Source organism: Mus musculus, chromosome 6 (assembly GCF_000001635.26).
Source record: "Mus musculus strain C57BL/6J chromosome 6, GRCm38.p6 C57BL/6J".
Classification (NCBI taxonomy): Eukaryota; Metazoa; Chordata; class Mammalia; order Rodentia; family Muridae; genus Mus; species Mus musculus.
The window spans coordinates 102,426,569-102,440,716 of record NC_000072.6 but is presented as its reverse complement, the minus strand read 5'-3'; the positions used below and the strand labels follow the sequence as shown (position 1 = coordinate 102,440,716).

Here is a 14,148-nt window from a genome sequence, read left to right as displayed (position 1 = left end):
TCACATCCCAGTAAACACATTGCAAGTTGAAAGGTGCTAATGCACCATTCTACTGATCATCTGGTATAGGTAGGAGCTGCAGTATACATTGTTTAAACTTGAGACCATGCTTACATCAGCCTTAAAGCTGAGGCTTGATGCTGAAGCTCAGCTTCATAGAAGATCAGAATCTAGAACTCACATTGCTTCTGTGCCACAGTAAACTTGAAAATGTGGCAGAACAACTGAAAGTTGCCACTGTCTATAGTGTAAGGGAGGTACTTAAACACTGTCTTAATCAGGGTTTCTATTCCTGCACAAACATCATGACCAAGAAGCATGCTGGGGAGGAAAGGGTTTATTCGGCTTACACTTCCATACTGCTCTTCATCACCAAGGAAGTAAGGACTGGAACTCAAGCAGGTCAGAAAGCAGGAGCTGATGCAGAAGCCATGGAGGGATGTTCTTTACTGGCTTGCTTGCTTCCCCTGGCTTGCTCAGCCTGCTTTCTTATAGAACCAAGACTACCAGCCCAGAGATGGTCCTAACCACAAGGGGCCATTCCCCTTTGATCACTAATTGAGAAAATGCCTTACAGTTATATCTCATGGAGACATTTCCTCAACTGAATCTCCTTTCTCTGTGATAACTCCAGCTGTGTCAAATTGACACAAAACTAGCCAGTACATCTTATGGTAAAAAAGTCTTTTAGTTTTTGTTTTTGTTTGGTAACACACCTGTGTGTTGGATTTTGTCTTTGCCAGCAGTATAACCTTATCTTGAGAACAATAAATGTTTCTCAGAACTTTTTAGACACTACCTAGTATCTCTTTAGTGGACTTTGGAATCTATCACTTCCTTGACCTAAATTATAATTGTAAGTATAACACCTTGAAAGACTGTAATGCTACAGATCAGTAAAACTAATTGTACTATTACAAGTGGCTTTGGGACCTTATTATGCTATTCTGACTAATGGTTATATAAGTGGTTAGATTCAGTCTCCAGTTCAGCTTGATGACTGGAGACTCAAATCTTTCACACATGATCACATGTTTGGTTATTCTGGTGTGACTATTCTCCAACAAAGATATTGTCTAGCCTGACAAAGGCAGTATCGCTATCCAGTATAGCTATTCGCTCCTTATAGTGGTTTGGATAAGAATGTCCCCCATCCCCCCAAAGGTTCAGATATTTGAACACTCGGTTTCCAGTAGATAGCAGTTAGGGAGGTTTAGAACACATGCCCTTGCTACAGAAGTGCATCACTGGTGGTGGGATTTGCTATAGCCACTCCATTCTCTATGATTTTTGTATATGGTAGAGGATGTGATCTGCCTCAACATGCTGCCCCAGCCTCCATGCCTACTTATTGCTGCCATGCTTCTCTGCCATGATGGACTCTCATCTCTCAAGAACCATGAGCCAAAGGAAACATTTTCTTTTTCAGTTGCTCTGGTCATAGTATCTTATCACAAAAACAGAAAAGTGACTGATATATCACATCAAACAAAAACACTCTGATAAGCTGTGTTGTACATTATCTCATAGAAGCCTAGGGAAGTTTCTAGAATTAGGACATCGAATGCTTTACAGAAAAGGCAAAGCTACGTCTTTACATGAGCTCTGCAGTAACTTCTAAACTGTATACACTGGCATTCTAAAATGTTGGGTAAAAGTGCTTATGTAACCTAACCATGCTTAGCTTAGCTTTCTTCTTCTGTATACTGGACAGAATACGTTACTCATGCTAAGAGCATCTTGATGATTAAATATTGCATTAGTGAGTTAAGGGCTCATTCCAAAGCATAGTTAAGGATATGTCCTTCATTCAGATGATTATTGTGGTTTTATGTTGTAAGTTTATGACTTACCTTGTTATGGCATGTATTTCTATTTGTGTAATTGCTCTCTGAAGCATATAAAAATGTAAGTTCTGTCTCTCAGAGGCTTTTGAAACTATTCAATCTCATTTTGTTTTTGTCTTACATTTGATGAATTCTCTTAGTCTTTGAGTTTATTTTGCCATCCCTCTCAGCTTTAGGAGAAACTCCTCTTCAATTCGGCACAGTATTCCATGAGAGGAAAGATTTCTTAAAAAAAAATTGAATTTGTTTTTAAAAAATGCTCTAGCGATGGTTACACAATTTCAGTTGCATAACTGTTTCGTGATAACATTCTCTTTCTCCTCTCCCAACACATAGTACAATTAGAATTTTGTTTTCATATGTGTGAATGTGACAATTACCTTCAGAAACTGTCCCAGTTCTCCTAAAGTAGGAACACTTTTTGAAAGGCACTTAATCATCTCTGCATCCTTTTGTGTCGTGTGCTATGAAGTATATGAATATCCCAATGAACCATAAACATGGGTTGGCAGCCATGAGTTGTGTGTATTCCTCAAATGTTATTAGAAACGTTCTGGATTTTCATTTCAGCTTAATTTTGCAAAGAGATTTATATAATAGAAAAGATTTCTGGTAATGAATTTATTCTCCAAAAACATGCATAAAGTATATGGGCATTGTTTTGGCAAGTAATGCTACAGCTTTATTTACAGACTGAGATGAATTTTTAAACATGGTGACATTTCTCGTGGATTGCTGCTTCTTGAGGAGTTTACTCACTCTTAAGGATAAATTGATAGATGCTCTTTAACCAAGCAATGTGCACACCGCATGGTATGTGCTGGGAAGTAGAGACAGTTAAGAGTAAACAATAGCTGCTATTTGTTATTTTCCATTCTGGACTGTACACTATATGACAACTTTCATTTATTCTTCTTATTTTATTCCTCTTCCTATGCAGGTGAACTTCTTTTACAAGGCCCTGTGTTTATCAAAGAGCCCAGCAACAGTATTTTCCCTGTTGATTCAGAGGACAAAAAAATAACATTAAATTGTGAAGCAAGAGGCAACCCTTCACCTCATTACAGGTACAGTGGGAAGGTTGATCATGGAAATAAAATGTGGTGATTGTTGTTAGTGTGCTTCGGTATATTCTGCCATGTAAGAAGTATTGGATACATGATGCTATAGCTTTGCTGTGCATTCAACAGAACTGATTCCACAAACATTTAAATCTTTTAAGGCATCATGTCTGAATTAAAGGAAAAACATCAGAGGGTTTATTAGGTATGCTTCATCTTCTCACTGATTTATGGTATAATTTAATTTATAAAGTTTACAGATTATAAGTCAAGTTATAAAGATACCAAGAACACATTCATTAATGGCGTGAAATTAAGTGGTGTTTGATCCATGTTATTTTAATTGTTGTTTTGTTTTGTTTTCTCTTTTCTTTGTTTTCTTGTTGTTTTGGTTTCTTTTCTTTTTAAATATTTTTTCCTTGTTTACACTAGATATGTGTTTGGAGGCTTATTAAATGTGGGAGAGTAAAATGCATTTTTAAAATAATTTAAATTATTTTGAAGAGAAAATAATTTCTTTTGTCAGACTTTTAAAAATCACCTTTAAATCCTTGCTTCTAAAATTATGTGCAAACTTATTCACTGAAACCTTCAGCTGTCACACACACACACACACACACACACACACACACACACACACCAAAAGGTATAAAAGTTAAGATAAAAAATTAAATTCCCACCTTAAGATTAAAATGTCAACATTTGAAAAGTGACCAGGATGTGATGGCATGAGTATTTACATGACTAAATATCAAAATATTAACAATTTCTGCTCTTGGGTACTTATGGTACCCAATTCGATGAAGAGATGAATTATTTATAGTTAGCATTCACTGCATCCATAGAGGTGGCTGGGGTGGAGTGTTTGAGACACCCTCAGAGCAGCACGCACCTCAAAGTGCTTGTTAATATCTGCATCAATGCTATTTACCCAATTCCTGTACTTTGCAGAAGAAGCACCCTTCGTCCTACATTAATAAAAGCCTACCACTCCAAAGTCACCATTTAGATCTTATTGAACCTCTGTTGTTCTCTGAAGCCATATGAATAATAGACTTCAACAATCCTTGTTAAAGTGGGTCAGGCTTTTCCTAGAAAGAGACTTTTATATTTATGCACCTGGAACTGATCAAGGTTAGTCACTTCAATATGCTGAATGTGTACTTAAGGAGCATATACTGGATACTTTAAGAAAATATGCATTAAGCATATATGTTAACTGGTCTGGATAAGGAGAGTCAAGGATACAGAAAGATTTTTACTTGGCTTTTTCTTCTTATTATAGAAATATGCAAAGCATAAAGAAAACAAGAAATTGATTTTTATGAGCTAGTTAGATGAATTGGCTGTAGAGTATGCAACATCTGGAAATATTTCTTTGTGGGGAAAATGAACAGATCATTTGAGGAAGATTCTATCCTGAAAGTATTGTTTCTCACATATTTCTATGGATGTCTGACAGCTTATAGAGACTAGAGCTGCCCATAGTAGTGCAACACTTTATAGAGAGAGTTCTAAGTGTGAGTGATAAGCATGTAGGTTATTTTTCTGTCATTAATGGAGTTGTATTGTCATATTTATCTTATGAATTATTTCATGGGAAATGTTTTTAGTGAAGAAATTCTCAGTACTTCAAACGTTGTCACAGAGGATTGTATTTCTAAATGAGAAGATTTATTATGTTTGTAGAATTTTATCAGATAGGCAGATGTCTTGAGCTTAGAAACCTATAAATCTTTTGTAGAAATTATGCCTTGTATACTAGGTATTCAGTGTGATGTTGTGGAGTTTGAGGGTAAATATATTAATTGCACGTATATAATTTTGCAGAGCTATTGTTAGTGGATTGTGACCTTCTCTTTTATTGCATACCCTGGCATGCCAATTTAGGGTCTGGTATGTTTCATTTCAAGGAAAATCTATAACTGAGAAGAGGAGATACACGGCTCACATTGATTTGCTGATATAGTGTTTGATAAATGAAGAGATTTAACATGCTACATAATGTGTCAAAATCCTTAGTTGATAGCCAAATGGAACAGACACTTTTATCACAGCTTTAAAGATTTTCTGAACTAAAGATTTACAAACAATATGAAATCTCACCTTTGCTAAAGGTTTATAATTTCTGAGAATTGAAAGCTAGAAACACACGGAGTATCTTCATTTTGAACTGCAGGAGACCTTCCTACAGTAACTCCAATAAAATAAAGTTTCTGTTTCTGTGTGCTGTCTACAGAAGAGACAGTTTGCACTTGAATGGAAGGAATTTAGAGTATTGAAGGTCATACTGATGACTTTATTTATCCCCCCCCCGCAAATTTTGCCTTTTAATGTTCCATTAAATAATATACCTTATTATCATAGAACGATTCAGAAGGAAACACTTGTTTCTTCTTACTTTTTAATATTTTTTAGAAATAATAGTCTAGATTCAATATAATAACAAAAGTTAATATTTTAATGAAGCAACAAAATAATATTGTATATCATATAATTATAAACTGGTAAGTAGAGAAAAAGGAAGCAGGGAGGCAATGAGTAACTCCTATGAAATCACGGAGTGGAGGTGACCCAGTCAGTCATATTGCTGAAGATTCAGAACAAAGTTTAAGAATCTTAGGAGAATTTGTCCTTAAAAGCTCAAAGACTCCTGGAAACTGGTGTAAACTTGCCCCATGAGAGATCCTGTCCCTTTTATTTCCCCTTTGGGTAAAGATAACTCTTAATTGGCCATATTAGAAATCCTAAAGTTCAGAGATTCTCATGAGAAATTACTCCTATAAAGGTCTAATTGAGAATTTTACTCTTTCTCTTACATTTCCCTGTCTACACCCTAAAGCCCACATTTAAAGGTTAATTAGTATTCAGTCTGACTGTAATTGCTGATGGTACTGAAGAAGGTTACCTTAAGGAAGTATTAATACTTAGTTGTTGTGGGTTTTTTATGTAAAGAATTTTCACTTATTTCTTCTTTGGGCTTCAAATGCCTAGCATTGGATGAAGATGTCCAGATGCAAGATTCACTTTAATATCCATTGATACCATACTGTATATAAAGAACTATAGATATAAGCTGTACTGGAGTATACATACAGACACACACACAAACACACACACAGACTAGGCAAGTAATTCACTTTATCAATTACATAAGACCCATTTCAAGTGCTTTGTGGCCATACATGGCTAGTTGTTACCATTCTAGAGAGCATGGATGTCGTATCTCTATTTCTAAGATATCCTCTTGTGTACCATAGCTAGCCCACAGCTACCCTGGGTTTCATAACTTGATCATACAGATGTTTTCCATTTTGGTCTCAGCTTCTTATTGAACTCTTTCAAATAGGTGAGATATTTTAATTAAGTGACATGTTAGGAATTGTTAAAGTATAAACTCTAAGATAATTTTTGCCTCCATTGGGAGACTTTTTTTTCAAAGATTTTTATTTTGTCACTAGGAGATTTGACTTACTTTTTAAAAATTTTATTTTTTTATTTTTTATTAGATATTTTCTTTATATACATTTCAAATGCTATCCTGAAAGTTCCCTATACCCTCCCTCTGCCCTGATCCCCTACCCACACACTCGCAATTCTTGGCCCTGGCATTCCCCTGTACTGGTACTGGGGCATATAAAGTTTGCAATAACAAGGGGCCTCTCTTCCCAGTGATGATCGACTAGGCAATCTTCTGCTACATATGCAGCTAGAGCTCTGGGGGTACTGGTTAGTTCATATTGCTGTTCCACCAATATGGTTGCAGACCCCTTCAGCTCCTTGGATGCTTTCTCTAGCTTCTCCATTGGGGGCCCTGTGTTCCATCTTATAGATGACTGTGGGTATCCACTTCTGTATTTGTCAAGCACTGGCATAGCCTCATACAAGACAGCTATAACAGCGTCCCTTCAGAAAAATCTTTCTGACTTATGCACTAGTGTCTGGTTTTGGTGGCTGATTATGGGATGGATCCCCGGGTGGGGTAGACTCTTTTAGTTTCCTTAAACAGGATTTCATGGGATGAATATAGATTCCATGTGTGTTTAAATTACTGAAATTCCACTAATTGTGCTTAGTATAAAAAGAAACAAAAATTCGTGTAATACACTAATTTTTGTTCACCATTTATTCAATGAACACTGTGATGGAAGGAAGTTTAAGTTTATTAATGTCGGTGTATACACACACATACACAGTGTCCTAAATATTATCCTTTGTGTAGCAATATATTAGTATGTAGCCCTACCTGTGTGATACATGAGTGATATGTAATCTATGTATGTATAATAACAAAAGTTAATATTTTAATGAAGCAACAAAATAATATTGTATATCATATAATTATAAACTGGTAAGTAGAGAGAAAGGAAGCAGTGAGGCAATGAGTGAGTATTTCATTAAAGAGTATAAGTACACATGTGTTATATATCATATATCACATATGTAGTTTATATGCTATATAATATTTATTACCTACCCAATCACATGATAAATAACATATCTTAAGTATAATTTTCATCTATGTATTATATGCCCTTGTATGGTTTCTATTATCAAGCAATAACTGGTGTCACTATTACCTATTTTTATACTAAGGCAAATAAAAGCTATCATTCTGTTATCATTGCTTCTAGTTTTCTAAACCTAGATCTTGAAGCTCAGCTCTGTTTGATATCCTAAATTTTCCAGCTATACAGCTTTGGTTTCTAAGCTTATATTTAGGCACTAACAATATTTTTAAAAAATCCACTAAAGTGGTTGCAAAACATTAAAAATATACATAAAAATATCTCCATATTTTCTGAGTCTATTAGTACTCATGAAAGGAGTATTTGAGGAAAAAATGAGGCTGTACCACCCTCCTGGCCACAAAACCTTCTGGATAACCTTATATCTTGAATCCTCTCTGCATGACTACACGTGGCTATGCTCCTTTGACATTCCTGTAGCACGGAGTGAATTGTGACTGTGCTTGACTATGGCACCTTGAAATTCATGTACTACAAGGGAATTGTGCTCATCCTGATAGGATGTCACTCTCTCAGGGCAATGGTGTTTACTGTAGCTGCCAAGCCAACAGTAAAGGCTCACTTAGTGGCTGGAGAAAGATCCATCATGAAACTGACAAGAAAAAAAATAATTTAGCAGATCATATTTCAGAATTCAATAATACCATAGGAAAAACTTCAGCTTCAAAGTGCTAGGTAGTTGCTTCTTTTCTACACACCATGGCTTGGATTAAGTCTTATTTATTGGCTCCATTTTGATATAGTTTGCCTTGAGGTAACCAAAGTAACTTCTTGAACGCAAGCTGCCTGATACCCTCCCCATAATATCGCCTCTCAAAGAAGAGTTCGTTTATCGTGTAGTGTCATTAGTTGCTTCTGGTCATATCAAAAAATGTGAAATATAAACCCAGTCATTATTGTGAGCAGTCAATATTCACAAGGAAAAGAAAGGTTGGCTTTTATACATTAAAGGTATCATGTAGCACAATAAATCACCTGTTTTTGTTTTATTTTTTTCTTAAGCACAAGGAGAGGGGATATGAAACATATTGATTAAAATTAAATCAGCTGTGTCGCCTTTGCATGCTTAACCTCTCACTTCAGATATGAGCATGGGGTGTTCTTATTTCTTATGTCAGAACCACATGACAAGTAGCATGTTTAGGACAGAATAAGGAAACTTACCAGAAAATTTAAGATTTACACAGAGAATGAAAATCTGCAGGGACATCGCTTATCTCCTTAGAATATTGTAGACACTGATGAATTTGAACTGGGTTATATAGGTTATAACCAATTACATGGAACATCTGTTTTGCATTTGTTAAACTATCAATGTAGTATAGTGGTGTGTGTGTGTGTTTGTGTGTGTGTGTGTTTATCTATGTTAATATTTAATATGTATTAAAGAAATGGGAGTCTGCATGGTCAAACACGTTTTTACACACAAAGTTGTGATTTGCTTTGTTTTGGTTTTGACCAAAATACATAGCATCTTAACTCATTTCAATTATTGCTGAAGCCTAAATAGTTATTTTTGGATAAAGTATTGAATATGTAAATTCATACATTCATTCTTTCAAGGGCTGCAATTATTCTCATCACTTCAGTAAACACAGTAACAAACATTGCAATGAACACAAATGCATTTGCTTATTAACTTGAAAGCTGCTTCTAAAACCACAAATTGCTTCTGTGATTACACTACTAAATTTTCTGTCAAAGCCCAAATAAAGGATCGCCTGTTGATTTAACAAGTGCTTAGCATGGGCTTATTTCCTAAACACAACTCTAAACCCCCAAGGATTCTGGTGTTATTTGATTCTTCTTGCTTTGTTTTATCCTGTGGGCCAAAATGTAGGGTTTATTTTTCTCCAACTTGTTATCTTTTAACTTGCAATTATTTTTTAAACAATCCTAATACCATTTGCTTTATTAGGCCTGTTAATTTCTGTTTCAAGGTATGAGACTCCCTAACTTTGTAACAAAGTTGAATTGGCAAACTTTGTTGTCTTAAATCACAGTGATGGTAAAATATGTCTGTTTGTATTCAAGTTAGAACATACACTGTGGTTCTGTGTAAGAGGAAGCCATATCTAATCATAACATGGATGAGAAGGAATTATAAGTAACAAAGATATGAGAACAGTAGGTCATTCTAGGTTTTGTCTTTGCTGGATGGCATTGACCATACACAATGAAGAGTTCATGGAAGCTGAATATGCATAGGTTGATGAGTTAAGTTTGATTGCTCTATTCAGGAAATGTCTGTGAATAATTTATCAATTTATTAACTTATCAATTGATGTGATGCCAAATGTTAGAATTTTGCAAACAGATATGATCAATGTGAAATAGGCTTTTATTGATTAAATTGTATCATGAGGTATCGAAAAGGTAGGCTTTTGTGCTTAATGTACTATTATATGAACTTCATATACACACACACACACATGTATACACACACACACACACACACACACACGCCATTCTCCCTTTTCTTTCCTCCCTTCCCACCAGCTTGTTTATTATTTTGGAGTGCAATTGTGCACATATTTTTGCCTCTTGTAGTTTTATGTTCTTGAATGTAACATTGGGGGTGTTTACCTTTTAGCAATTGGGACTATGCATTTTGAAATGCTTACCTATGCCACATAACAAAATTACAGAGACCACTGGTTCCCAAGGGCTCATCTGCTGTGGAGAATCAGCAACTGCACCCTTCGATTGCATCAAGGTTAAGCTTGTTTTCTCACTCCCTTTATTTGCTTTGCAGTTTTCCTCTTGAGTAGAGGAAGTAAAAGATTTACAAAAAGTATGTGAGTCAAACATACTAGAAATGTAGGTTCTAGAAATCTAGAACCCCTAAATTTACTTCCACAGACAAGCATTTTTAATATTTGCTCAGGCGCGAATTTCCACAGGGGTCTGGTTCAGGAGTGTTCTTCCACTGGGAATTAGTCAGCTTCTGATGTGAGAGGTTATAAACTGTGTCACACTTACAGATCACGCAAAGGAAAAAAAAATCCTAATCCATGCTCAGAGCCAGCATTTGAACACTGAGAACTGGCAAGAAACGTGTAAGATCATTCTAGAGTGTTATAACATGATTATATGGAGGACCTTAATCCTATGACATTTACCACAAGCTAAAGAAACACGGTTAGTCAGCTTCTGAAGCACAGGGTAAATGTTATATGACTGACATTCCTCTGTGTACAGTCCCAAGTGCTGTGGCTCTGGCTGCCTTCGCTCCAGATGCTTAGGCTGAGGGCCCAGGATGGAGTGTGGATGCGAACACACTTTTGAAATGCTTTAAAGTAGTTCCACGTGGTAGAAAGAGTGTTTTTGATGCATTTTAAATTTTTCTGAAAAAAAGAGGAAATTGTAAAGATTTTCCAAAGAACTATAAATTTGCAATACCTAAAAACTTAATTGTGTGATGTGATGGCCATAGCTTACCTTCAGACATGCCCATTCTCTAGACATTGAAATTCATTAAGGTTTGAAGTTCACACTTAAGAACCACAGGAGTGAGTTTAGAATGTTGCAAAAAAAATTAATAAGGTTTAAAGTAAATTTGAAATATTTTTTCAAACCTCCTTTGTAGCCCTTTTGGGCTACATGTAGCAATGGCAAGCAAGGTTAGACATAGAGGCCAGTTTCCTGTATTGTTCTGAGGTTTGAAAAATAAGATTTGAATTTTCAGTAAATAAAATGAGTCTGGCATACAGATATATTTGTCCATATACTTTATTAGAAAGGACTTTCCATGTCTTTAGTTTCCTAGTTTATTTGTCTTCAATGATATCTATCTATGTGTGTACTTATATGAATTCATGTTAATCATCTGTATGCAGGTCTAATAGAAGCCAGACTAGAGTTTCACCTCCCCTGGAACTGGAGGTATAGTCAATTGAGAGCTGCCTATTGTAGGTACTGAAAACAAAACAAGAGTCCTCTGCCAGAGCAACTAGTCATAGTATCCACTGAGCTATCTTTCCAGCTCCAAGTTTATTTTTTATCTAGGTGAAAATATGAGACATAGAAATCTGTCCCTAATATAAATATTTTGCCTCAAGATCCTGGGGCACATTTTTGTTTCTCAGAATAAAGTAGTTTTTGGAATTCCAGTCCCAGACCTAACTTACATATTTCAGAGTTAAAATAAAGAATAACTCTTTTGAATACATATAACTTTCAGCAAGTGAAAAGAAACATCAATATTTAATAAGATACTGAGATACTTTTCTATCACCAGGGGATGAGTTCCATTGAGTGATGGATTTAGTGTTTAGAAGGAGAAAAATAATTATGTTTTGTGAAGATTAACATTATTCAATATAACTCAAGAGCACCTTACCTCTGAAGAGTTTTGTGTGGCAGTGCCCAGGCACGTCTGCTGTAGCAGAGGCATATTTAAAAGCATTCTTACTTTTGTGCATAGTAAAGGAACCTAGCAATTGTGTCTGTATGATAAAAAAAAAAAAAAAAAAAAAAAAAAAAAAAAAACAAGGTAAAGGAAGTATGAAACATTAGTACATAATAAAACAATCGTTCCCTTTTTGCTTCTTTACTTGAAACTTAGCAATGGTAGCTTTTAGACTGTAGACACTTGCTGAAATAAAGTATTGCTGCAAACATTTTATGATATCTTAAATCTTTCAACCTATTAAATAGGCAAGAGGAAATAATTCTCTGTATTTTTATTTATTTTTTTACAATTTTCCACACAGCCATTGAACCTTTATTATTCATTAGCTTAACATAAAAACATAGTTTTTAAATGAAGCCATTAGGTATGCTTAGGCCCCAAACATTCTAAGTCCTCGGCTATAATGTTGGTTTTTCCCCCTTTACAGATTGTTTTTCATAGGTAATAAAAACAAATATAGGGCTGGGAAAGATAGTTCAGACAGTAAAGTGCTTGCCTCTTTAGACTCTGAGTTAGGTCCCCCAAACCCATCTAAAAACCCCAGCATGGTAGAGTTCCTTATAATCCTATTGGGGGAGGCAGAGTCAGTTCGTTCCCTGTGGCTCCCTGGTGAGGTATCTTGCCTACTTGGAATAAATGAGTTGGAGGTGAGAGACTATTTTCTGTTTCTTATGTTTCCATTTTAGTTGCCAACTAGGGTCCACCTCTGGTCTCTACATACATTACATATATGAATCTCTATGAGCATATGCTCCACATGCCATGCTCATGTGTGTGTGCCTGTGCATACACACACACACACAGAGCAGGGAGAGAACAAATATTATTTGACATTGTCTATGACTCAAAAGTATATAAAATCAAGTGTTTCTATGTAATTTCAGTTTAGAAACATTTTCTCTGTTCAGTCACGCTGAGCTGATCCATAGCTGACAAACCATATTGACCACAAGAATTAAACCCACTTATTTGGTTTCCCATCAGATCTCCTCCTCACAAGCCAAGTCTAGCATGTGTTTCATCCTTCTTTTGATAGCTTCTCAGGGATGGCACAAATGTTGAAACCGTATGCACAAGTCACTCTGTTCCACATGAGAGGGGATGAGCAGAAGGGTGGAATGAAGTGGGAGATGCAGAACCAGCAGGTGCTTGCTGGAAGTAGAGCAGCAAGAGAGTCCAGGGCAGAGGGTCATGAGGCCCTGACAGGAACCATTTCCTGTGTTGGCAGTGTTATCTGCTTTCAGAAGGAATGCCTCAGCCTGCCACCATTGCATGCAGTTTCCTAAGCAAATCCAGTTGGGAACTTGGAATTTTATTTCTTTTACAAGTGAAAGATTTACGTTCAGAGAAGTTGGATATTTTTCTCATGTTCACTAAACTGGGGGAGGATCAGTCTTGTTAGGAATGGATCTTGGATTGCAGAAAAATAAGCACATCGTGATTCAAAGTATTTGGGCAAAAAGCCTTTTGCTTCTGTAGAAGGGTGCATGGCTTTTCAAAAGCAAGCAAGCAAGCACATCCAACTGAATGGACATTGGGTTTTTAACCTCAATGCTAGGCATCCTGTGCTCAGCGCTGATGGGTCAGAGCTCTGCTTCACATTTGTGCTGCAGTTGGCTAATTCAAAACAACATAGTTACAAGGGAAACATCCATTTATAAGTATATTTTTGTTTCAGAAAAATGAGGACTTGGAAGGGATTTTTGTCAAATGGTGTTCTTACATTTTTTTCTTTAAAGATGGCATTTCCTTTGTCTTATTTCACTCTTTGATAGCAAATACTACATTTTCTTACATTTCCCACAGTTTCTCCCTCTTTTACAATACACATTCTGTCTTTCCTTCAAATTCAATTAACAGTGCTTGACGTTCCAGTATCTGAGCTACTCATATGAACATTCTAGAATAGGGTAGGAGCTTTCCATGTGATTGCAGTTTGCACTAATTCTCCCATTCATGGGATCCCATTACATTCAATCATAGTCAGAACTTTTGACTATAACACAGGAGGTCAAGACTACGGTTATTACCCATTTTATTTCCCAACCAGATTCCCGAGTTTCCAGCTGACTCACTTGGTAAAGGAATTAGTTCCTGAAGAGAGTGTATGAAAGTGGCACCAGGAGCCATGCTATTAGTAATCCAATTTCAGCACTGACTACCTGTCACAACAGAGATTCCTCCATTTACTGCTTGCATTATGTCTAGGGCTTGTCTGTTTTTCCATGCAAGTCTGCAAGTGGTATCCAGTTGATCTGCTATACACTTGATAGAATCCCTGATGTACTCTACAAACC

The 14,148-nt window shown here is 36.0% G+C and overlaps 1 protein-coding gene across 8 annotated transcripts in view; it reads left to right on the top strand.

The window, feature by feature from the left end:
• Positions 1 to 14,148, top strand: part of Cntn3 (contactin 3) — a 401,311-nt gene that overhangs the window by 123,898 nt on the left and 263,265 nt on the right. For all 8 annotated transcript variants that reach the window (XR_001785107.2, XR_377430.4, XM_006505729.4 and 5 more), the window contains one exon: positions 2,788 to 2,914. Coding sequence is in view for 6 of the 8 variants with exons in the window: in XM_006505729.4 (XP_006505792.1) it covers positions 2,788 to 2,914 (127 nt within the window). In the remaining 2 variants the exon portion in view is untranslated. The remainder of the gene's footprint in view (positions 1 to 2,787; positions 2,915 to 14,148) is intronic.